Source organism: Grus americana, chromosome 1 (genome assembly GCF_028858705.1).
Source record: "Grus americana isolate bGruAme1 chromosome 1, bGruAme1.mat, whole genome shotgun sequence".
Lineage (NCBI taxonomy): Eukaryota > Metazoa > Chordata > Aves > Gruiformes > Gruidae > Grus > Grus americana.
The window spans coordinates 211962160-211989164 of NC_072852.1; the positions used below are offsets into that span (position 1 = coordinate 211962160).

The 27005-nt window shown below is 38.9% G+C and overlaps 1 protein-coding gene across 26 annotated transcripts in view; it reads right to left on the reverse strand.

Annotated features, from left to right (window-relative positions):
• The window catches only part of DLG2 (discs large MAGUK scaffold protein 2), a 1065252-nt gene that overhangs the window by 232335 nt on the left and 805912 nt on the right, over window positions 1-27005 (reverse strand). For all 26 annotated transcript variants that reach the window (XM_054813806.1, XM_054813780.1, XM_054813784.1 and 23 more), the window contains 2 exons: window positions 18334-18402; window positions 8002-8158 (listed from right to left, as the gene is read on the reverse strand). In XM_054813806.1, the coding sequence (XP_054669781.1) occupies window positions 8002-8158; window positions 18334-18402 (226 nt within the window). The remainder of the gene's footprint in view (window positions 1-8001; window positions 8159-18333; window positions 18403-27005) is intronic.

Sequence of the window (27005 nt, forward strand, 5' to 3'; positions counted from 1 at the left end):
AAAAGAGACATACCTTATGCATGAGAATTGTTAGTATAATTTACTAAGTTCTGATCATGTGCTTGGAAATGTCAGAGTTAATTTAGGAAACAGTTACTGCATCAAGGCAATTGCAATGTATGTTATAGATCACAGAAAGATGGGGGCAGGAGGGCGAGAGAGAGAGAGAGAGAAATCCAGCTGGAAGACAGATTCCTAGATTAATAAAAGACAAAAGGAAGCTCTATAGTCACCAATGTACGTAGTATTCCAGCATACGCAGGTGGTAAATTTTTCCTTAGAAGCTCCATTAAGCTTATATTTTACAAAAAGTCATCTATTTTATTTTGAAGTCCCACACTGACAAGTCTACGAGCTTCTATGGCAATATAACCCAGTTACCCTGACTACAAAACAAGCGCGTCGTGTTTCGAGGCTGAATATGTCTAACTTCAACTTCTAGCCATCAGATCATGTATATTTATCAATAACACTGAAAAACAGTTTGCTACCAACTCTCTTCTCCAACGGTAAGTATTTCCAGATGATAATGTTTACAGTGACACAGTTCATGCTTCATTAAAGTGAATTTTTATGGTCAAGAAGGATGCTAGGGCTTTCCTGACATAGGTGTTAAACTCCAAGGTTTCATGGGAAAAAAAAAAGGACTTTTTTTTTTTTAATAAGCCATTTCTTTCAATATATATAAGACAGGATTTTTAAATGTATAAATTTGCATTTGCACTCAGCTTCTGTTCATTGTGTATCCAGTTGTTTTCTGTACCTCTAAAAATCTCCTCTTGTACAGGGAAATTGTATGGATAATTCAGTTCTGGCATGTGAAATGTTCATCATGATGACAGCAAGTACTGGACATACATCTACATGTATTGTAAAAGGTGAAACTGAGCTTATATACAAAAGTGGAAGACTGTACACCCAGATGATCTCATATAAACAGGTTGAGGACTTTGAGACTTACTGCCATTTATAACTCCTCCTCAAATCCCAGAACTTCCCAATGTATCGGCAATGTCTGAGCTTGCATTAACCCACTGTTTGCCCCAGATCTTCTCATTAGATTCTGCCATGACGGCATCTTTCCTTTTCTCTGTTTTTCTCAAGTTTTTTGGGGCCTTGTGATCTGCCATTGTATGAAGACATTGGCAGGCAGCTTATAGAGGGAGCAAGTTTGTGGTAAAATGACATCTATTGCTTCTTCTCCAACCCTGTGGCTGTTCTTTCAGGAAGGAAATTACACTTAACAATTTATTATTGAAAAATTCATAGGGGTTACTAGAATCATAGAATCATAGAAAGGTTTGGGTTGGAAGGGACCTCAAAGCCCATCTAGTTCCAACCCCCCTGCCATGGGCAGGGACACCCTCCACTAGACCAGGTTGCCCAAAGCCCCATCCAACCTGGCCTTGAACACTTCCAGGGATGGGGCCTCCACAGCTTCTCTGGGCAACCTGTTCCAGTGTCTTACCACCCTCATAGCCAAGAATTCATTCCCAATACCTAATCTAAATCTACCTTCTTTCAGATTAAAACCACTACCCCTCGGACAAGTGCAGCTGAAGGCCACAGAATTTGATAGACGCTCCTATGCCAGGGACAGAATGATATATCATTCACACCACCGCAGGAAGTCAACATCCTAGGGATACGGTCAGTACCTCTGCAAATAAGTCTTCTAAGGCAAAGGGAGTATCTGTTCTAATCCTAACGTTATCACACAAGAGCGACAAACTTGCTCCCTGGAGAAAAGAGTCCAGGTCCTATAGAGACCACTCAAATATTTTCCCAGCCAGCTGCAATTTGGAAAAAAAAAAAAAAAAAAAAAAAAAGAGAGAAGGAAAACCTATTGGTATTTGCCATTTTTTTTAGTTTTGTAACTAGGTAACAAAATGCACTCTTTGCCCTACTGCTTTTACCATGAGAAAAAAGCATTTTAACTTAGAAAGTGGAAAGTTTCTCTGCACCAAAGGAAGGGAAGTCAATCTGAAGGTCAATTCTAACTGTAGCAAATATTAAGCATAAATATTTGCTATAAATAAATAAGCATAGAATCCTTGCACTCTATCCTGTTCTATACGCTCACATTTGGAGTAGAAATTAGAGAACATTATATTTTTTCAAAAGCATACTTTATTTTTGCTACAGAGGTGAGTAAGAAGGTGGGTAGGAGTCATGTGGGAGGAACTAACAGAAAGAAGTGTTTAAACTGTTCACAAAGGAAAGCAAACATCTCACAAAAAATGACATCAGGACAATGCAGACACAAAAATCTGGTTGATATAAGAGATCACCTTCCTGCTACAAGGGAGAACGTTGTATAAAAGACCAGAGACACTACTGAAGGGAGATGCTGAAACATCAGCATTGCAAACTAACCATATATAATTTCATGAACAAGTGACAGAAAACCCCACAGAATATCTCTGGTAGCCCTTTCCCAATCCATAGTTATTTGATTCTCAGAAAGAAGCAGGGGAAAAAAGATACCATCTTTCCCCATATACAAATACATCTATGTGCTAGATCATGGGGAAAGTCATAGAATTTGGTTAACCTCGTTCATCTGATTCAGGCTAGATGGGAGGGAAAATGGAAGCATTTGTATCTTGACAGTGCAGCCTGTTCTTTTGCTACCCTTTTTTCCTGTTGCTGTTGAGCAACTAACCTTCAGGAAATTGTTTTATTTCCTTAAGGCAACCTGTGGGATGTGTTGCTTGGGAGCAGCAATCTTGCTCCAGAGCAAGCAGTCTCCTTTTGGTCTTGCTTCTACTCTCAGGCTACCAGCGACGCTTCATCCTGCTGTTGTGAACCACAAGGTACTAAAACACTTCTGCAGGAGAATGAAGTAGAACTGATACTGCTTTTATGGTCTACAATTTTATTTTATTTTTCTTGGTGATGAAGCAAGCACAATGGTAGGGGAAAAAACAAACATCTATTATAAAGGCAAACACAGATGAAATGTGTGATTCAGTTTAAGTGGTAAGTGTTTAGGCTTAAAGTCAATGGATACTCAATCAATATAGGTAATAAAGCATGCTGAGCAATTCAGTTTGCTCTACACAACACATAGTTGGCCACTTGAATGCTTCTCTAGCCTCCATTGACTTTAATGGCAACCAGACACCCAGCAAGCATGTAGATGTCTAAATTTAAGTATCTTCATCTGAGGTTTGGTCTCGTCCAAAGACACAAAATTCAGTAATTTCAAAAGTTAAGATTCAAATGCTAATACTTGCTCTTACCTCCTTATGGCTATTAATGCACCTTAATTTTCTTTTATATACATTTTTAACTTGATGCAGTCTTATGCAAAATTATAAAACTGTTTGAAAAACAATGTCATCATAGGAATTCAAGGAGCAATAGGCACCAATTATTGGTGCATAAACTGTCAATCTGAATTTTGCTGCTGAACTGACATGTGTAAACTAACTCTCTGTGCTTTAGGCACTGTACCTATGAAGTTACTCACTTGGCACTGAAAGTCTTAATCTGAGCATGCAGATTACACCTAAAATAAGTAGGTATGTTTTAATATGATTTTGATTTGAGATTGTAAATTGAAAATGATGCAGCAATTTTTGTTTGAATCGGACTATATTCCTCTTCCTTTCTCCCCAGGAATTTCCTCTAAAAATTATGATGTATTCACTATCTCTTTTCTAAAATTCTAAGATTTGTACTGCTTTCTGTCAGCAAGGATGTATGCACAACGTGCGGCCATTTTATGTGTATGGCTCTTGGAAATCAGGCGATTTTAACAAAACAACACTGGGTTCCCATTGCTGTTTTAATAGGCCATATATCCCTTAGCATTGGAAGTGGAACTTTAAACTGAAAGAATGGCATTAAGGACCATTACATTTTATTTTTATTGCAGATTGCATTTTCCTAACAGACGGAGAATTTGGGATTAGATCAGAGTTCAAGCAGCCTCTAAGTCTAGACTTGGCCCAGGCTTCTCACATGATTTTAAACAAATCATTTAACATAATGGCACCTCATTTCCAGTGCTCTAAAACTGAAATAATATTTCCATTGATATTCTGAGCTGTTTCGTTTGGGCTATACAAATCTGAGACGAAAGTTAATCTGTGTGTACACAGCGCCTAGCAAATCAAGTCTTCATGTCAATTAGTGTTCAAAATGCTGTTTGATAATATTTACATTATACTTAATAAGAGGACAATACTACAGGGAGAGATATATTCTGTTATAGTGATGAATGCACACTGGCAACGTATGCATACTACGTTTTAAAGACATTCAGAAGTGAGAAGGAAAATGTTTAGTTTGGTGGTAATTCTCAAGAGCATAAAGAATTATAGCAAGAAGAAATCAGTGTTAAAAAAATTCCTACCTTGCAGGGGGAAAAAACAGCTTATCATGAATATAAGACTATAATTATTTTTTTTGCTATTTGAAATGTTTTACCATTTGAAACAGAACATTTTCCATTATTCTTCAATTTGCCTTCAAGGTTCAGATACGATTCGTTTTGTCTCTCTGCACAGAAGCACTGGGAATATCAGCCTGCTTTCTGTGATAAGTTTTAAACATTTCCAGTCAATTACCCAAAACCAGAAAAAGAAAAAAAAAAAAAAAAGGCTATCACTGCTTTTCCTAAGGTGTTAGCCAGTTTCCAAAGGCGGATCTCTGTCAGTACTAATCCTGCGATGCCATCTGGTGGCATTTAGGAAAAATAAACTCAAATGTCACTCGTTCGTGGGGGCCAAGGCTGCGGCATAGTCTGTGCTAGAGCCCCTGGAGAGCGGTAGGCTTGGACCCTGCCTGACACCTAACAGGCAGAAAGGGAGGCAGAGACCTTCTGGGATTTGCCCAAGCTTTGCAGGCTGACTCTGGGACTATATATACATCCAGTGTGTCACTTTGGGTTGGAAGGGACCTTAAAGTTCATCTAGTTCCAACCCCCTGCCATGGGCAGGGACACCCTCCACTAGACCAGGTTGCCCAAAGCCCCATCCAGCCTGGCCTTGAACACTGCCAGGGATGGGGCATCCACAACCTCTCTGGGCAACCTGTTCCAGTGCCTCACCACCCTCACAGGAAGAATTTCTTTCTTAACATCTAATCTACATCGACCCTCCTTCAGCTTAAGGCCATTACCCCTTGTCCTGTCACTCCATGTCCTTGTAAACAATCCCTCTCCAGCTTTCCTGTGGGCTCCTTCAGGTAGTGGAAGGCTGCTCTAAGATCTCCCCAGAGCCTTCTCTTCTTCAGGCTGAACAACCCCAACTCTCTCAGCCTGTCCTCATAGCAGAGGTGCTCCAGCCCTCTGACCATCTTTGTGGCCTCCTCTGGACTCACTCCAACATCCTGTCTGTACTGTCACTCCAACTGTCTGTCTTGTACTGGGCCCCCAGAGCTGGACGCAGTACTCCAGGTGGGGTCTCACAAGAGCAGAGTAGAGGGGCAGGATCCCCTCCCTCGACCTGCTGCTCACGCTGCTTTTGATGCAGCCCAGGATATGGTTGGCTTTCCTCCTGACACCAGGATATGGTGTCACCCAAAGGCAATGCATCATCTGCCTAGTTTTTTTGAGTCTTTGCAGTCTATTGAAGGTATTTTTATAGGTACTCTCCCAAAGGTGAGAATACACATCTCTCAAGCAGTGAACACATTCACAGCACAGGCATGAATTAGGGAAGTGATGTGACCTTCCTCTTCCATGCAGGAGATTGAGGCTTAAAAAAAAATAAAAAGGACCTTGCCTAAAGTCACACAGGAGGACAACAGCAAAATCAGATCATTAAATCCAAATCTCCAAAGTTTAAATCGCTTACTATGCTTCCTGTCTGAAAGAAATTTAACCAAGCCTGAGTTAATCAGAAACACTAGCTTTGAGGGTACTATTGGTTCTTGGTAAATCAGATTTATCATGTTTTGAGAAATACATGGGAAAACTATTTCTGTAGGAAAATAAGTGTTTCTGAGGGATGAGACAAGAGAGAATGAACAGAGAGAAACAGACCTACTTTGTGCAGCCCTTATAAAATGAAGGTGTCTGGGACCCTTCACCAGACAATGTTCTAAGATTAATCACATTTAAAAGTAGCCTGTGCATGAAATTTGTTTCATTTGAATATGGAAAAATGGATTCTTAATAGTCATTTGTGACTAAATGTCAGCAGTGCCTGACTTGGTGATTGCCTGGGGATATGCGTGCAGTCTGATTTAGTAATAATTTCCATCCCTCTCTGCTCAATGAACAAATAAACCACTCTTGCAAGACAACTAAATGCTGCAGCAACACTGGTAACTGTAATTAGAACTTATGGAAAACATTGCTATGAAAGAGATTAAAATCAGAGTTAAAAATTCAACTGTGGCAGTATCCTATGGTGCTAACTAGACCCCTGCTTAAAAATAAAGGAAAACGGACTTTTAAATTTGTATCTGAGCTGCTGGATTTCTGAATAGTACGTACTGTGAAAGGCTTCGATAGTGCTCTTTCAGTCAGCCTTATTTTGCTGCATCTAGCCAAAGTAAAATAAATTGCATAATTGTCCTGAAGAAATTTCCATTTCTGTTCTTCAGGTTTCTTGTCTGTGTTCTTCTCGGCACAGGCATTTGCCTTCCTTATCTCTTCATGTTGATAACCCTGTAAGAGTCTATTTTGGTTTTCTTACAGTTTCCTACAAATTTTCTATTTGGGGATCTCTTTAAGGCACGTAAACGTCTTTTACTTGTCCTTTATCAATTTTTCTTAAAGCATTTTCACGGAACAGAGCTAGATAAAATATACTATTACAGCCCTCACAACTTGAGGCTACTGCATCCCTTTGGTGTTCACCAGCCAGATTTTCCATATGTCGCAAAGCAGCCCCAGCCACCTTTTCACACCAAAACAGGTGGAAGGTAAATTCACTTTTCATAGAATAGGCCAGTGGCCAAGAAACTCCTAAGCAACCAATTCCAGCTTCCTCATAAAGGTATTGAAACACTGACCAGGAAAGAGCCACATAACCGTGCCACAAACCGTCCCCGCTGCAGCCACCTTCTGCCCCTGCTGTGCACCAAAGGACACGGGGCTCACAGGGACAGGAAGGACCACAGCGGGAGTGAGCATGACACTGCAGCCCGGTGGGTCCATCACTCAGCCGGGATGAACAGCTCCTGTGTTTCAGTTCTTTGCCGTCAGGCTGTTTATGTACTTTGCATGAAACAGCCACAACTGTATTAATTTGAGATGGTTTCTTTTTTCTGTAAGGCGGCATAAAGCGAATGGATATTTAACTACATTTTCAAGGCTTTCATTGTCATTCAAAATCCTTTACGTTCCGATTGTTTCAGTCAGATGTTCAATTATTTGACAGAGCCTAAAACATAAATGCTCTGGTTTTTAAATGCGTGCTATCAATACATACATGAAAGAAAAATTAAAAATATGTTTTCGAGACTAAGTACGCGAAATATAACCTCAGGCTACAAAGCTTTTTATCCTCTAAAATTTGAAAATGAATTTCACAGTGATCATCAAATTCAGTAGAGGCGCAGAGATAATTAATGTCACCTAATTAAGCTCCTTGTATCGGGCCATTTGCTAAGTGGTTTAGTGCACACTAGATGGCACCCCAGTCTAGAGGAGTTCATCCCGCTGCCTTCTCGCCTCAAAGAGAAGCCGACCCTGAGAAATAGCTTTGGACTCAGTAGTGCATTTTGGGCAAAATGGAATCGGATGACGGGTTAAACTGGGAGATGCTGAGGGCTGCGCCCTGTTGGGGGCCTCTCGGTGGTGTGGCCGTACCGTAGATAGCATTAAGCACAGCAAAGTCTCGCTCTGAGCTAAGCACAGGTAGCACCATTAACAAAGACAATAAAAACCAAGTGCAAATAAACAAAATACTCAGCGATAAACCGTTTCCACCCTGGATTTCACAACATGGAAACCAAAAGTACTTCTTTGCGTGTCTCTTGCAGTATAGACAAAGAACAAGATTAAGCAGTTGGTCAGCAAAGCCCAACGCAAATACTTACAGACAAAATTTGATCTCCTCTCTGCAGCTCTCCGCTGAGATCAGCAGGCCCGCCTGCTAGGATGAAAGACACGAAAATGCCTTCCCCATCTTCTCCTCCCACAATGTTAAAACCAAGTCCTGTGGAGCCCTTGTGCAGGATGATTTTTCGAGGCTCTCTGTATAGAAACAAAATGATAATGTTTATCCATTCAACACTCGGTGTATACATCTCTCAAGGCATCTTAAGCACACTATATTTTGCTTAAGACACAATGGTCTGTTGTTGCCTAAAGAAACCATTTAACAAATCAGATAAGTCTGTCATTCGGAGAACAGACAAGGTAGGAATTAACAAGCATTCTCTCTTTTTTGTTTTTCCTCATGGCTGAATCCAAACATCTCTATTCATTTCAGTCCACTGGAGTCATCTTCACTAAGTGATAGATTTATTAAAAGAAAAAACAAAGCACTGAATATACTTTATAATCTCATTTATAGCAATACTATATATACAAGTAAAATCAATCTTTTTTCTAGTTCTAGTCTTGCTTTTTAAAGAAATGATCAAAGAAAAAAATTCAAAACTCTAGGCAAAGCAATGGCAAGCATGTTTGATCCTGACAGATTTGGAACTGGTATGATCAAGCTAATAGAGCAGAATCTCATTAAAACTCTGGTTTGACACTATCAGGAGCTTACAATTGTAAAGTCACACAGCAGCTTTGTCTCCGAACCAGACTGAGGGATATCTGCTTTTGTCTTACTGCTTTAAAAAGTTGTTCATTATGATGGAAATCGATAAATAATATCAGGTACATCTCATACAGCACTTTCCATCTGTAAATTGAAAATACGCCCCAAAGGATGTAAACATAGTAACATGCATTTTACTGATGGGAAAACTTATGTCCAGAGAGAGATGACTTTCCTAAGCAATCAAGGTAGCTTCCTTGAGAAAGTGCCCCAGCCTTTCTGGTTCCCAGTCTCTACTCTACATACCAGACCTCAGAGCTGTCTCTCCCTTGGATACACAAGCACACGCAACCATACACACACACACACACACACACACACTCCGTATTTACCGGTACTTACCCAATCTCAAACCCCTCTAACAATTTACTTTTCAGAAAAAGGTAAATGCTGTTATATTAGTATGTGTAAATCTTAAACCCGGCCCTGCAAATACTCCCAAATGCATACATTTACGTGTCTGCGACTCCTCACCGAGAAATAGGATGTTCTTCTAATTCTCAATTTTTACAAATGAAAGTTATCAGCAAAGTGACAATTGCAAACACACACACACCATCTACAGAAACATGCTTCATGTAAAAAAGAGCCAATATTTCCCGTGTACTGCATAACAGTTCTACATCATATGAATAGCTTTTTCATTTCCATTTCATTTTTAAAGAAAAGGAGAAAAATGGACAGAGAGAAGCGATACATCAGGGGATGTCTTATTTGATGTGAGTTAAGTCTTACAGCTATATACACGGGGACTTAACCTTTACATGCTAATTCCAAAATCAGTAGGCGTTTGTTCATCTTTGCCCACTGCTAACGTTCAAACAGTATTCCCACCTTGATCATGATCTTTAAATAACATCTCAACTTTCTGAAACCGAACCTTAATATTTTTGGGAAAAAAAAAACAAAACTAAAGCAAATTGTTATAATATTTTTCAAGGTGACTGTAACCTTTAGTTAAAGTATTAGTCCCTACTCCATACGACTCTCCATCTTACAACTTTTTTTTAACATTGTAGAGTCAGAAAACGACCTTTTAAAAATACAGTTGTGAGAAAAAGAGATATTGTCTTGAGTTTGTGTATTCTTGAAGTATTTTTAACCAATCAGAAAATAAAGGTGGTTTTCTTTTCTTTTGGATCATTGCTGTTGATTCGCCTTGTAGCAACAGTTTTAGCACCTTCTTAAATATGTGCAGATTAGACATAATATAATCCAGACCTAAGAAGTCTAAACAGATTTTAATTAGGAAGGGTGGCCTGGGGGTTGGAGCAGAACTAGGACAGCAAGCTGGGAGCGTGGGTTCCTTTCCCCACTTAGCCCATGCGCTGCTGAGTGATCCTGTGATTTGTTCTTCCAGCTTCAATTTCCTCATCCCCAAAACGATACGGTGAGACTTGTCGTCTTCGAGTCCTACACATCAAAATTACTTTGCGAGAGCTACGTTACTGCCGTTATTATTTACCTGCGTATTGAGGAGAAAGAGGCAGTAAAGTCAAACAAATTTCCACGCTCTGTTGGTGGGAAATCAGAAGAGCTCTTGTTCAAAATGAAACTATTTCCACGTATGACAGGCAGCTTGGGTCATAAAGTTGAAAGCCAGTGCTATGGGCAAAACTAGGTCAATACAGCTGGGGATCCGCTGAATAGTAAGCTGTGCAGCTCAACAAAAGTTGGCCCAGTTATTAATCCCTGTCTCTGAGCAAGTCAGCAGATTTATGCCTAAAACGCTGTTAGTGCTGTTTTGTAATTCTGGCCTTTCGACAGCAAAATTCACATTCTGCTCTTGGATGATTATGTTCAGAGGAAGCTCAAACAATAACGGGGAAATGTCAGAAGCCGTGATTAGAACACAATGGGTTTTGGCTCCTGCTCGTTAGCCTAATCAAGTCATTTTGGTCATGACTCAAATTTGGCTGTATAGAGACTGACCAACCGTAATAGGTCTTCATATTTCTTTCATGCCTGACTATCCTGCAGCATCCGAAAGGTGGATTCAAGAACACACAAGTGTTGTCGTCATCATGGAAATAACCTTTAGCCACAACTGTACTGCAAAAACCTACAGGAAGCAGAAGGTATACGCCAATTCACCATAGTATAATAAATGACTAAGTTTTTTTAAATATGTCATGGTTCACACTTGCATGGTGTACTTAGTATGAAAATGAAAAAAAAAAAACCACCATTATGATGATAATAAAGCTTTGTAGCATGCTATGAAGTTAAAGCAGGAAAAAAGTTTCTCAAGCAAACAATCTGCAATACCAGCCACCGACAAGATCGTCTCTTAAGAGTAATGCAGAAATGAGTTATCTGTCCATGCTTCAGCCACACTCAAGGAAAAGGCTAGTTCTGATAAAGCTAAAGATGAGGATATTACATATTTATTCACCTGGTATAAAAATTTATCGTCACTTCTTTTAATATGATGGTTAAGGAGATGTAAGAACAAGTGCTCCAAGTTTTCTTGAGTATCTGGGAAGCAACATTAGGAAAAACTCCTTTGCCTCTATTAATAATCTTTATGAATGTAATTCTTATACAGAGGAAGGGACTTTAGACAGAATGCAGATAAACGCTTTAAAGGAGGCAATGGAATTAAAGACTTAAAGATGACATGGTGATGGGAGAGTAAGAAGTGAAAGTAACTCAAATATGAACGATGTTTTCTTGCAGTAAATGCACTCAGTAAAAACGGGGACTTCTCTACAGAAAACAGCAACCGAGGCGAAGGGAATTTCAGGGTACTTTATTTTAAAAGCTCACTGCTTTGCTTGGAGACAATAGGTGGCACTCTGTAGCTACCTAGTAAAAAGGAACCGTCTAACAGCCAGTGTCTCTGAAACGCATGTTTCTGCCTCCAGCTTTAACTACTTATTCCATTTACAATTTCTACGGTGATAAACACGGCTGAAGGTAAGTTTCTAGGTGCTAACAAAGCGTACTAGCACTTTAATTCTGTGTGTGCATGTTTTATGCCCTCCTGCAGCTTTGTACCAAACACAAACAGAGAAGAGCAGCAGGGGAAATCAAGCAGAAATTAGAAAGGAGTGTGAGATGAAAACATTCCTGGACTGACAGAAGGCAGCAGAAGGGGCGGGGGGGGGGGGGGGGGAGAAAAAGAAAAAAAAAAAGAAAACAGCAAAGAAAAGAGAGAACAGGATAAAGGGAGATGGTGCATCTGTAAAGGAGAGCAGGGAAGGAATTGAAAAGGTAGAGAAAGAAGAGAGGGAGATTCATGATAATAGAGCCAGGAGCAAAGGAGCAAATAAAGTGCTGCAATCCACACGAATTTACAGGCTCAGAAATCAATGGGAGAATCGATTTGGATGGACTTGGTTCCTTGCTTCAGGGAATGCATCAGATCAGATTCTGTAAAGCACATTATAAATTGCAAGGCTGATGTAAGAGCAAAGTATTATTAAAATAATATTTGAAACCAGTAAATTGTAACAAATCAGAGTGGGTAAAGCATCGACATTTAAGAAAATTTCTGCTGTCATAAAAAAGTGATTAACAAAACTAAATAAAGTGAGGCATTTTTTTCTCCGGAACTTTCGTTTTGTTCATGTTTCTTTTATTTGTTCATTATCTTGAAAATAGCTAAGTGTTTTGTATTTGCTACATTTGTACTGCATATTTGTTTTGATCAGTTTACTCTTTTACAGTAAGAAAATGGTAAGACAAAAAACCCTGAGTATCCCTATCATCCTTCTATAGATTGTGAATCCATAGTAATTATAGATTTAATTTAAGAGATTAAAAACTGGACTGATAAATGAAGGGGAAGAGCTTTCTGAAAACAAGTAATTTTTATAGTAACTAACTGAAAGAAAATCCATTTTTAATTTGCTTATTTTGTGCTGCTGGCTCCATGAAGGACTACAGTCGGGTTTGGTATTCATCTCACACTGACACAACTCTGTCTTTCTGGGGTTTTTTGCACCGTCTATAAAATTGGGGCATTGAAATGATTTTGGGCTTTTTGAATCATCTCCAGAAATATCAAGCACACTGGGTCCTTTCAAACATCAGACCCTGGAGAGTTCTTCAGTTATATACAATCAGTGAGGTATCCCAAACCTGCAGGGACTTAGAAATACGGCTTTGATCTTGATTCGGCTGCAGGTTTTTTGTTGGTTTGGCGGGTTCGTTTTCAAAAATGTTGTTTGCCTCACAAGGGATATTGCAACCGTACAGCCGTTCACACACATGCTGATTTGGCGTTACAGTAGCACGCATCATAGAAAGCCCAGAAGAACATTCATGCGTAGTACTGCGTGGATTAGGGTAGCACCCAGGGTCCGACTAAGGCCCCGCACCCTCTGTGCAAAGCCCTACGCACGTACAGTGCAACAAAAAACATTCGAGCTACTTAAAGTAGAAAATAGCAGGAGGGAAAATTGAATTAGAGAGAAATTGTATTCATTGGTTAAAGTCACATATTAGTAGTACATCGGCGGGAGGAAATAAAACCCAAACAAACCTAAGGGATCAAAGCACCCTCCTGTGCAGTTCGGTGTTTGGCTTCTGACAATTCACGGTGTGAGCGCTGAGCGATGCCTGCTTAGCGTCACTTGGCTAATCCGGCCATTGCTTTTTCAGTACAATACTTCTAGTTTTCCTCTCATGCTCCAAAAAATCCTGATAAATAACTGCATGTTTAGTTCAGGGAGCCAAAGGGCATCCATACTGGAAGAACCTAAAAAAAGGTAATTTTGAGCATTCTTCTTCACAGCATTTAACACAGAAAGCTAGGATGGACAGAGAATGTGCCAGTGTGTATGATAGTCTAAAATCTGATTAATCACACAAGAGAGAATTTGAAATCTGAGGTGGCTGAGGGCCCGGAATACGCACACAAACCTTTTTAAAAGACTTCAAAGTTCAGGTAAAACCAACCATACTTGGCCCATTTAAACTTTCTTTAATACCTTCTGCAACTCTGCTGCACACCAATTTAGAGAAAATTCTATTGGCAGTGCTCGTTTTATCGCAATATCACTTCTGTGGCATCTTGGCTTTTTCTTTTTCCCCTTGTTATTCCCCTCTTAGGCTTGGCAAAATCTTTCCATCACGACGTGAAGCAGCCCTGCCCCTTGCCTCCCTCCCCATTCCCCCTCTGATCTACCTCTGCCGTGAGGTTCCCAAACCACGGGGACGCGGCCGTGGTGGGGAGCTGGCAGAGCCCGGCCGTTACCACCTCCGAGCCTCGGCGAGGCTGGACACATCAATGCTACCCACCGGCGTTGCACCTGACCCCACTGGGGACTGATCCCTGATTTGTGACTTTATTATTACTCTGATTTCACTTCTGATGGAAAATAACAAAAATAAGGAAACCTTCCTCTTATCTGTCGCTGTCACATTTTGCATCACAGCCCAGGGTGGTGACCTTGCCTTCCCAAACTGAGACAATGTTTTGGTCATGTGCAGAGCGCTCCTTTTCATTACGTGTAATTGATTAGTGACTTATTACTTCATTTTACTAAATGTTGATATACCAACAACGGAGCATTCAGCCTTTAATGAGATGTTCATTTATCATATCACATAGCAAAATATAATTTTGCTTATTACAGTTACCCATTCTGCCTGAAACAAGTATTTTATCTGTTTATTTGACTGTGGTTTCCTTGGTATTTCTTGTTGATTGAATGTTGGCATCAACTGTAGAAGCAATACTTTACCCTAACTTTAATATTGACTACATTTTTAAAGCATTTATTCTGCAAACATCATGTCTAACTTGTCACAAAGTTTGAAGTATATTTAATAGGAGGGAACCTACTGGGAGCCAGGCTTCAACCTGACTGATGCATGCATGCGTGCACTGGCTTATACATGTGCAACTTCATTTGTTTTGCGGGAACCTCTCTGGACTTTAACAGTCTTTCATTTTGTCTTTTGTAGAGAAATTAAAACCTGCACACTTGGTAGTGGTTTCTGCTTACAGCTAGCAAGATGGAATTGGCATACAGGGATAATGTCTTCCCTGAGAAGTGAAACCTGTCTGTATTTTTACCACGACACCTGCCATTTACTTTAAATGCACAGGAGTAATGTCTCCTAGATTTGAGAAATCTCAATGATTTCTAGAGCGACAATGTAGGACAGCTAATATGCTCTTCAACTTTGAAAGGGAGGTGATTATTTCAGTACGCTTATTCATTTATACTTTGTCTCACATAAGCACTTCTCTCTCTTCCCTGATCCAAGAGGTGCATTATTTACTTGCTAATAATCAACATAAATCCTGAAAACTGCATCTGTTCCACCTGCGATACCCAGCACAGGCAACTCCATACTAGAAAGGTTGCTGTGCCTCCTGCTTTTAAAAACTATCAGTTCCATATTGAAACCACTTTTCTATAAACTATTACTTACGGCATTCGATGGCTCTATTTACCCTGAATGCTCCCGCTTTTCAGTTTGTAAACAAAGCTAGATGAGATGGAAATGGTGATAGGCAACCGCGTTGCACTGTCAGGAGGCAGGACGTATTGAAAGGCTATGAGAATACCTAGAAATAGCAGTGCCTCTAAGCCATGTTTCAAAATATCAATACACTGCCCGTTAGGAGCAAGCATCCAGGATTACTTGATATAAGACACTTTTGAAACACCAAGCAGTCTGCAGTATCTGTCCTGTTCAGAATAAAAATTCTTACCCTTAGTCGTGGTTCAAATGCTGTTTATTTATGTGTAAATATTGATATATATTTGAGATACTCAGTCACATTGATAAATTTGTTTAAAATTTTCATCAAAACACTCTTGGTCACATAAGTTGCAATCCCAGTTTCTAAGCAGCTCAGCAGAAGAGATGACTGGTAGCATGTAAAATACAATTTAGTCTGAATGTCCACTGCAGAGAGAATAGCTAGCATACACCACTAACATCATAGCTTCGTGCGATAGTACAGCAAGATTTCCGAATAACAGGTTTTAGTTTTCATCCAATATTTTTCCTATTTTGCATTCTCACAGTTAAAGTTGTTCATTAAAACCATTTAAAAAAACTCAGACTAACAATATTTTCAAAACCAAACATTATAGTTTTCTCGTTTCTAAACCATGCAAATAAGCCGTTAGGGAAGTTACTAATCAGATCGCACTAACAATGACATCAAACACCTGTGAAGTTCATGCTTTTATACACATAATAAATCTGTTCACCTCATGTACAGTTTTAAACTGTGAAGAATATATGGCTAGAATATGAAGAAAATTTAAGCTTTAAAGACATCTTTTCTTTTTTCACCTTGTTAGTCTTTTTTTTTTTTGCTGTACATGAAGTCCACAAAAGCCCTCCCTAAAAAAAAAAAACAACTTTTTACATGTGAATCCATTACCGAGATAAAAAAAGCTTATGAAAGTTTTTTAAGAAGCTATTCTAGCCAGCTCTATTATCCCATATTCAACAGGGTGGAAAGGAATAAACGCCAGCGAATGCAATTCCCCCTGTATTTCTTTAACCCTCCCATATTTCATTTCACCTTCACAGGACCCAATAATTCCATTACCTCAGGGACTACCCAGGCAGTCAGACAGAGCCAGCGCGCACGCCACAAATCTGGGGGTGTGCTAGGGCTGCCTCGCAGGTAAAGCAGCTCTTTACAAAGCGCGGCTCAAAAGCAATATAATGAGTCACCTAAATACAGGACTCGACTGATGGAAACCCTGCTCCTAAAAGCAACAAATAACTTTGTTTTGACCTCAGATTGTATTAGCTATAAACATGCTCAGCAGCATGGACTTCACAAAAAACATTAGAATAAATTGAGTTTTAACATAATGAAATATTTAAGGCTGAGCTGATTACTTATTTTTGCTCAGCGGTGTAATAGGCTAGCAGTCCCACTTGCCTATGTGAAATGAAATATGACTTAGTGTGAGTTGACTAGTAATAATTACAAGCCAGATATTCTTCTACGTCCTGAACAGCAGGAGACCTGTAATATCAGTTGCAGATTTCCTGTGCTCTAATGATTCATACACAATATACGCAAATTGTCTGCGTGGCCAATACAGATTCTGCAATTTATCTAAAAATTCACGTGGACAGATTGATTTCCAAATTTCAATAGGAATTTAAACCTGCAGGATACCTCCTGAATTACGGAGTCTAGTAGACCAAGCCAGAGACATCATAATAGAATTTCTTTCTTTAAATCTTAATTTAGCAAATTCTTTTTTTTTTTCTTTTTTTTCTTTCTCCAATCATCATTTTAATTGAAAAACTTGTTCTTGAAGCTCAGTTTTATTTCAAACATCAATTTATTCATGAGTCAATTGAAAATACCGGGGCATTTATTATGAGACTCTGTTCATTAGAGAGAAAAAGAGAGATAAAGAAAAAAGAAACCCAAACTGAGGGTGTTCGAGCACTGAGACAGGTTGCCCAGAGCTTATGCAATCTCCACATTTGGTGATAGCCAGTTTCATTCGACAAGACCTGGAGAAACCTGGTCTAACTTGAAATTAGCCCTGTTTTGAGCAAGAAAGTTAGATGATCACGGCTTCATTTATAGAATTCCCTTCCAGACGAGAGCCCTTAAGCCATATGCACCTCTCCTATAGCAATTTCATTATTTAGTCTGGTTTTCAATGAATAATTACTATGGCTGTCCTACACACTTGAAATAAAAACTTAAAATCTTGGATCTTAGGTCTAGATAAAAAATTGAGACTTGTGAGAAAAACATCGCAGGCTTCACTTAGGAGTGGGTTATTTCACAGATCTAACATTTTATTTTCTGACTGCCCCACAGTAACGTTGTAAGCTCAACCAAAATACAAGATGACACCTTTCCTCTGTGGAAACTTCGGATTCTCACTTCTATTACGAGAACAAAAAAGCTTTGAAATAGGACCTGAAAGCAGCCATTAACAAGTCATTACACATGCCTACAAAATATTTCCACAGCATTTCTGTGTGTGTGTGGGGGAAACAAATCTAACAATTTTTGTAAACTACGCCAGTCAGTGCAACCAAAATCTAAGTGTTTCAATGTTAAATATCAGGGTTTTTTAATATCTTCAAGATGCAAGAATTCACTGCGGTTGTGAATTATTCATATTTTACCCTATTATTTCTGTTATAATGGAATCAGCTAAGTACTCAGAGCTATACTTCTACAATTAACAAATTAATATACACACATATACACCAGCATGGCATTATTATTCTCTAGCAGTACTTCTTTGTCCTTACTTTGGAACACTGCTTTGTCAAAAAGAACTCATGCACACATTAAGACTTCACCGGGTATTTCCATGATTAGTGGGACCCATTTTACAGCTAACACACGTAAATATTAACACTAGCCAAGTGATATGAATTGAAGAGATTGTGGTTAATATATCTCCATGACAGATATTCTCATCTCCATGAAAACCAAACCTTTCAGTTTAAGCATCTGAAAAAGGATCAGTACTAATTTGAAAGCATTTATTTCTGCATCTCACAGACTTAAACACTGTGGGATGGAAAACCACATTTAGTTAACAGCTATGGGTATGTGGGCAGTTCAGTGTCTGGCTTAGTGAGATCTGCGAGCTCTACAGGCAGCTTCAACAGAGAATCATCTTACCCTTCCACAGAAATGGTCCGCTGCAAGCTCACTGTGGGTGGACGCGTTGCAGTGCTGTGCTGGGAATGACTGTATGACCAAGGAAGAATAAAGAAAAAACATTTGTTAAAGAAATACAAGTTTCTCTTATTGTCTCTAGCAGTTTAGCTAACGCCAAAATAGAAATAACAATCAGATTGTTTTACACGCGTCTAAAGCATTTTGATTTCAGTTATGCTCGTCTGTTCAAAAAAAGGGCTCAACCTTACAATCTCTCTTGTTTAAAATTAGGTTTCATTCCTCATTAAGAGCAGACAATGAAGTGAATAATTCCCCCTTATTAGTTCTTTTTTTTTAAAAATATAAATATACACAAACTTCAGTCACTTAAAATAATTTAGATGTTAATTGTTCTGCTAAATATACTAACCATAAAGCACAAAGTTAATTTCAGAGCAGAAAGTAAAACAATAAATGATAAAATGATAACATTATCAACCTAATTCTTAGTGTTTCCCAGGCAGAATGTTCAGTAAAACAGGACATGTATTGCTTATAATTGCACCACAATATAACTTCAAATCTTACAAATTTCAAGCAACATTCACTAGTTCTAGCAGATTTTAAATAGCTTAAGTTTTTTTCCACATGAAATTATATCAATCTAAGAAGCATTTAGAAAAACATTTAGAATATTTAGAAAAAAAAAAAAGTGACATTTTATGAGCAAAACACAGACTTGGTGAAAGAAAAATCTTTTTGACTGAAAATCCTGAGGTCTAATGTGTGTTGTCATGGTTGAGGAACCTAGTTATTATATTACATAAACTCAATAAATGACACAGTATACGTTAACTTCAGTATTGCACTATTGTAGAATAGTATTGTACCGTTACTGTTCATGTAAATATAAATGGATAACAATATAGCATCAGTCAAAGGCAATTCTGTGATAATAAATTGCATTCCAAGAGAATGTGTTTAAAAAATAAAAAGCAGAAGCATCTTGGTGTATCTTCTGAGTAGTTTAAATGGCTACATCACATAGTGAGGCCCAGTGTTAATAATGCAAAGTACACATAAAAAAAAAAAAATTTAATTTTATATCGCTGATTCTACTAACTGCTTTTTGTCTTGCTTTCAAGCTTTGTATACAACCTCAGCTGTTTGTTCAGAAGAAGCAGACCTTATTTTCATTAAAACTAAGACATAGAATCATAGAATCATAGAATCATAGAATGGTTTGGGTTGGAAGGGACCTCAAAGCCCATCTAGTTCCAACCCCCCTGCCATGGGCAGGGACACCCTCCACTAGACCAGGTTGCCCGAAGCCCCATCCAACCTGGCCTTCAACACTTCCAGGGATGGGGCATCCACAACATTCAACATTACTGAGCAACACATCTATTTTACATGCATTTTTTCCTGTAGCATAGCCAACATTGTCTGTCTGACAGAAGAGATATGATTTTTCTTGTGTAGCACATGGAGTTGTGACACATGATACCATGCCAAAGGACAAACATAAGATGTACTGCCTGGTGGTGTTCCCTGTTGTAACCGTTGTGCTCTTATTTCATGGTAGTAACCTGCCATATTCATCCTTGTCCTGAGTATTTCAGAAGGTTTTTGGGAAAGTATATTCCCCTTATAAGAAGAACTACAGAGTTTTTATCTGTTTTATTGCAAACATAGGATGTACAGGAGTATTGTGAGTCTCTGGCATCATGGTGTGAACAGAGTAGTTGAGCTGGACAAACATTGCACAATAATATTTGTGCAGGTTTTGGCTGGGATAGAGTTAATTTTCTTCATAGTAGCTGGCATGGGGCTGTGTTTTGGATTGGTGCTGCAAAGAGTGTTGATAACCCAGGGATGTTTTAGTGACTGCTGAGCAGTGCTTACACAGAGCCAAGGCCTTTTCTGCTCCTCACACCACCCCACCAGTGAGTAGGCTGGGGGTGCACAAGGAGTTGGGAGGGGACACAGCCGGGACAGCTGACCCCAATGACCAAGGGATATTCCATACCATATGATGTCACGCCTAGCATATAAAGCTGGGGGAAGAAGAGGAAGGGGGAGGACATTCAGAGCAATGGTGTTTGTCTTCCCAAGTAACCGTTACGCGCGATGGAGCCCTGCTTTCCTGGAGATGGCTGAACACCTGCCTGCCCATGGGAAGTGGGGAATGAATTCCTTGTTTTGCTTTGCTTGTGTGTGTGGCTTTTGCTTTACCTATTAAACTGTCTTTATCTCAATCCACAAGTTTTCTCACTTTCACTCTTCCAATTCTCTCCCCCATCCCAATGTGGAGGGAGGGAGTGAGCGGCTGCGTGGTGCTTAGCTGCCGGCTGGCATTAAACCACGACAATATTTTATGAATATTGGTTAAAATTTCACATTAATTTTGCACCTTGCAGATGACTTAGAATGAGTATTTTTTAACTACCCATTTTTTAGTGTTTATGCATTTTTAAAAATTTAAAGTTTATTTTGCAGCTTGTCTTCTGTCCCTCTCCCTGTACAGAGCTGGAAGGGAACATACATCCTTATGATCTTGTATTGGCTTTCCACGCAAAATTAATACGGAAGGAACAGCCTTCGCCTTGAATTTTCCCCCTGTACACATGAGACAGAAGTGGCACAGCAGAGCTGTAACTCCTCCAATCTTTTCCCTGCACAGCTTGACTCTCAGAAACTTTATTCCCTGAGGTCACATCGAGAGATGCAAGAATACGGCTGGTACAAGGAACAAGAACCCAGCAGAGAGGAGGGATGATGACGTATATCATGGCCCTCTATGTCACACTGTATGTCAAGGTCTGTTTGAGCGATACTGCCGGTCCCTAACCCACAGTGGGGCTTAAAGAAGCAGCTCTTATTCTTGCAACAGATGCTACACTTTTTGTGGGGAAAAATCTATTAACAAGGCATGGCAAGGTAGCACCTGAAGGTTTCATGCAGGAATTGGGTTTATTTCACAAATGTTATGTAGTGTTCCTTTTTTCAAAGGAATGTTGTCATAGGAAAGGGAAGCTGAGGAATGACAGCTGATAGGGCACTTTGCCTTAAAGCACTTAAGCCACCTCTCCTTGTTTCAAGGTCTCCTTACGAGAGCCATGGCATACTGTTATGACCAGAGCCGCAATATCTACACCTAACCACAACCAGCCAAACTGGCTTGAATTCTGAGAGCTTTGTTTCTTTTCCAAGAAAGATTTCAGCATTGCCTTATTTTCACTACAAGAAAACTTATTTATATAACTCTGACCACCTTCAAAATAAGCAAAATTACAAGAGCATTAAAGGTAGGACTTTCAGCTGCTAAGTACTAAAACCAAATAATTTCCCATTTATCTACAGAATTAGTAACTGATGATGGTCACAAAGTCATACTGAATAGTAAGCACTTGGGATGTGACTGTGTTTGGATGTTGCAAATAAAAATGGGCTACATTCACCAAAGTAATTTACAGAACGGTGAATTATTGCTCATGCACTGGCAGATTCAAAATGAGGAAAGGGACCAGTCTGATGACTGTAACAGACTCTCAGTCCCCGCAGCAATGCTGCCTTTTACTGATGAATTCAACTACCTTTGAGGATTGATACTTAACCCAGGCTACTTCGTCCAAACTCTGAAGTTTATAATCTGTCTGTTTCTAAACAGTTTATATAATGGATTAATAAAGGCTAAGAATTAGGTCACCATACTATTCATAACGGCCTTTACAGAATTAGCAAAACCTCCTTGTCTTTATAAAAAGACCTCTGTTTGACTTCACACTCTTCTTTGACATGGAATGAATTACTTTTCTGAACGTAGGCCTACCCAGATCTAAAGCTGGTATTGGCTGCAGTCTCATAAATTTATTTTTGGATTTTACTATTAATGTATGTTAAAAAAAATGGCCATCTTCTTCTAAATGCAAATTATTATTGTTTAAAACACATGATTCCTATTTAAAAAGGTTAGTGAAAATGATATTTATGAACTTTCTAAGGAAAATCATTGTTGAAACACAAATTTGAAATGCGAGCAAACAGCATTTCTAGAAGTGATTCAGAGCACCAGGTTCCTTGGTTTTGGATGTCCAGTCTAAAACACTTCCAAACCTCTGCTTTGCCAAAAGAGGATATTCATCCCTTTCAGAAAACCAGATGTGTAACATCTCAGCAGAAGGGCAAGGTACCCAGAAGTCACTAATTACTCTCCTCCGCCACTTGAGAATTTGTGCCGTGCCACCACACCTGCCTGGCAGTCGCCCTCACACAGTATTGCGCGGGCTGGGGCAAGAAGCAGCAAATCAACCAAAGGCTGATCCAGACAGGCTGGCAAAAGAAGAATATGCAGAGGGAAGAGCAGATTCTTGGGAAAACAAAACACATTTCAATGATGGAGTGAAAAAAAAAAAAAAGACTACAATGGCAATATTATTTTCTATTATATCAGATGCTCTATTAAGGATTGTAATCCTATAACAAGTATGAATTAAAGCAGTGATTTCAATTCAGTATTCTCCTGAAATTACCAAATCACTCAAGCACTAGATGTCATCAGTATCCCTCCCTGGAATGACTACCTCGGTATGCAGAGCTGTGCAAGGAACCTTATACCTCACTCCTTCCAAGCGAGGGGCTCAGCTATTGGCGAAATTCCGCTCATTAGAAACCCTTTTCCAATCCTAGGTATTTGTGACATAGGATTCAAATGAGTCCTCGGCTTTTTTAATGAAAATAATTCATAACTGGTGGTATGAAAACTCATTTTTTGTCCATAATTATAAAAATCAAGTTTGATGCCCAGTACAAGCTTTTGCCTTCTAAGGTATCATCTTGAATACAATGATAGCTGAAAATCAAACCCACAGTTTAATCACTGCTTGACACAAGTGGCTATCCAGTCGGAGACAGAAATGACAATCTGATATAATTCCCAGTGACTTATTTAAAACATAAAGCTCCTGGTGGCTTCTGTCTAAGTGGTGGAACCAGTAGAAAGAAGAAATTTCCATCACATGCTTAATACAGTTGTGTACGCGTCATGTCTTTTGTAGCACAAAAGAAAATAGAACTTCTGAGTTACCACCACCACCACGTTCTATGATAAAAGCCTAGACACTTACATCCCTATTGAGGTATGTAGGTAAGGAGCACATTTTTACAGTCACAGATCTAAGTATTCACAGTTCAACATTTAGGCTTGTAAAAATGCTACCCGTTCTCTGAAACGATACAGAATGAATGTCTCAATAGTTTTAATACTATAAAGTAATAATATTTCAATATACTACTCAGTATTACAGCCACGCAAGATGGATTTTCCCTGAAGAAATGAATCTCACATCCTGTAAAATACCAGTTTTAACTTAATTTCATTTAATTTTAGTTCATTGAGACAAGGGGAATATACTATTCTTGTAAGACAATTCATATGAGTGAAGGAACAAAGAATGAGTTTATAAATGAATAATAAAGGGCAAAACAGGAAGCAAAGAATCCAACCTCTCTTTTTTAATGGCTTTAAGGTTTTTTTGTTTTAAACCTATTTCTTAGGCAAGGCCTGCCATTTAATGACTTCATTAAATACTAAAAATAGAGCAGCTTGGTGTCAACATATTTTTTAAAATGTTTATTATGAAAATAATAACATCAGTAAGTGTTACAGTAACAAGAAGGTGATTAGCCGGTGTCCTTAGTTTTAATTCTGCTCTAGCCCATGGATGCTCTGAAGGCACTTCTATCGTGTGAGTGATGCTGAAACTGGAGGCAGCATCATAAACCCTTCTTTCCCTGTAGGGACCACATGAACTACTGCCTTCCCTTCACAAGTGACCAATATCCCAGTGAAACCCCTATTTGGGATGAAACAATCATGTTAGAGAAATATTTATTGTGTCTTAAACTTACATAATGCAATTTGGCAACTAAAAATAAGGACGAACCACCATTAACGGATCAGACTGCGTGACACTGAAATCAGAGTTCATCCCAAAGCCTCCTTACTGCATTGAGAGTGGAAGAAAGAAGGTTGTTACAATCTAATAATCAGAAATTCCTGGTCTCTTTTGCTCGTATAAAAACAATACACATTGTCTTTACACAGGGAGTACTAGAACAGTCATCAGCTTTCCTCTCCCAACCCACCTCCTATCAACAAAGAACAGTTGTCCTCTATTTGCTATAGCCCTGATCTAGGAAACCTTTTGTTTTCACACATCTTTGTTTTGACAAGTCAAAACTCACAGCATAAAAGTCATTATATGCTTCCTAAATCAATTGAACTGCATCTTCTTATAAAGAAGAAGTGATGCCGCTAGTGGCACAGGCTGGACCTCCCCGAGCACTGGCTTTGGAGCAGCATTCTTGAGGTCCCAATTCTGAAACTGCCACATAGAAGAAAAGTATATAAACTGCATTCATCTGTCAGTATGTTCTGTGCAGAAAAAAAACCCAAATAAACAAACAAAAAACTCCAACCAAACCCAGAGCTCTAAGTTACTCTTTGTTATTCATGATATTAAAAGAAAGAAGATTGATAAATACAATATTGAAAAAGTTCCACTGGAGAACAGTGAAGGGAATGCTAACAGTGTTTGGTTTTATGATGTATTCTCAGCAGGTTGTTTCTTATGTCAAGGATTGGAGGTAGCAGTGCAGTTGTTTATAAAGCTTCTAAGCCTTTGCTTTGATGGATGTAAGAGTTTAAGAAGGCAACGTACTTTAATTCCATTAATGTGGAGTTTTAATTCAGCTCAGTGAAGTGAAACCAGCTTTTCCTGATGCTGCCAACAGCTAAACTTCCAACTTAAATGAGTTTTTGCTCTCCTGTGGGATTAATTAGAAGACCAGAGAGTGCTTTTTTTGGTATTAATTTTATCTCAGCTACAAACAGCTTGATAATATCCAGTACTGACAGTTACTGACCCATATTAGAAGTGTCAAACCAACCAGACAGTCTCCCATCAGAGGTAAATAGGAAGCTCCAGAGAACAGAACATTCAATCCCACTACTTTCAGATCACCCTTAGGCAACAAAGCCACACATGAGGTGTAACACTGTTTTTGTGCACAGGCACACGCAGTGAGGATTTTTGGAGTGATTTAGCAACCATAACTTATCATTTTTTTAAAAATGGCATCTGTACATATATTCTACAAATAGTATTGCTAGGCTAAATACCTACCCAGTGGAAAACAGAAAAGAAACACAATGAAAGATTAAGCTGTCACTCTGCCTACAAATATGTAGAATAAGGACCACACTACATCTCTGCTCATGATTTCACTTGCACAAGTAAGGTCAACAAGGTTGCTGACCTCTCCTCCCTCCCTCCCTCCCTCCCTCCCTTCCTTCCTTCCTTCCTTCCTTCCTTCCTTCCTTCCTTCCTTCCTTCCTTCCTTCCTTCCTTCCTTCCTTCCTTCCTTCCTTCCTTCCTTCCTTCCTTCCTTCCTTCCTTCCTTCCTTCCTTCCCCAAACAGTAGCCAAAAAGAAGTGATTAGCCACATTCCGCAACTTAAAGGATTTGAGTTATTGCAGCCCTAAATTAGCACCATATCGCAATAAGGAAGAATGCAAGGTGAAACTGTGACTCAGAGGAATGCTTCAGCTCCCGGAATAAAGCTAATTATCCACCTTCATTAGCAGTGCACCTAAGTCAGCACCTATCTTCAAAGTGGTGAAACATCCACTGACTTCAAATCTGCTTCCTTATGACTTAAGTAACTGCAGGAGGTACTGATAAGCTTTAAAATATAAAAAGTATGCTTATCTGAAAAGGAATTGTTATTCTCATTTGAAATATAATATTTAAAACAGCTGAAGAAGTTTGAGAAGATGTGGGGGGGAACTGAAAATAATTTGGAATGCTGTTTAAAGGAGTAGAGTGGAGAGGAGACACTCTTGATGAAGTTCCACACGTAATCTACAATTCCTGTGTAGGTTAAGCACAGACTTACACAGTACTGTGAAGAACACAGCACTGAGCAAACCAGGCAGACCGAGTGAAAACCATGAGAAAAAAATACTGTGTCAAATTGAAACAGAATTAAGTGGAACAAATATTTAGGAAACATGAGACCTAGTTTAATGAGTCAGACGTGGTCCCTTGCTCTTTTGGGAGGTTATTTTGTTCTTGATATCACTGTTAGATACTGATTTCTGTCATGCATTTTTAAATTTTGCTTAAATTCATGTTCATACCTTCTCCCCATACTTTGGATAGACTTGGGTTTTTGGAAGTTGGACACCTAAATCTCCACTGCATTCCAAGACACTCTGCTGCCGTTAAAAAAATAAATCTCCAGTCTTCCTATTAGCCTCTCAGTTTCTTTAATATTAATATTAAACTTTTTATATATTGATATTATTAATAATATTAATGTTTTAATATTAATATTATTGCTGTTATTGTTTTTGCTACTGTAATGAATACAAGGAATGATAGAGCTCCACCTGGGAGTTGATATACTCCCTGATGAAGTTATTTTGACAATTATGCCAGCTGAGAACTGAGGTTTACATGTCAAAATATTTGCAACAAGTGAAAAACATATGTAGGTATATATGAAAAAAAAAGGGGGGGAATGGTAGAGAAGTGAAAAATCTCACCTTCTCAGTTGCTTAAGCAATATCAGATGGAAATGGTCCGTGAACGTAACATTCTAATTACAGTTGTGGAAGAGGATGCAGT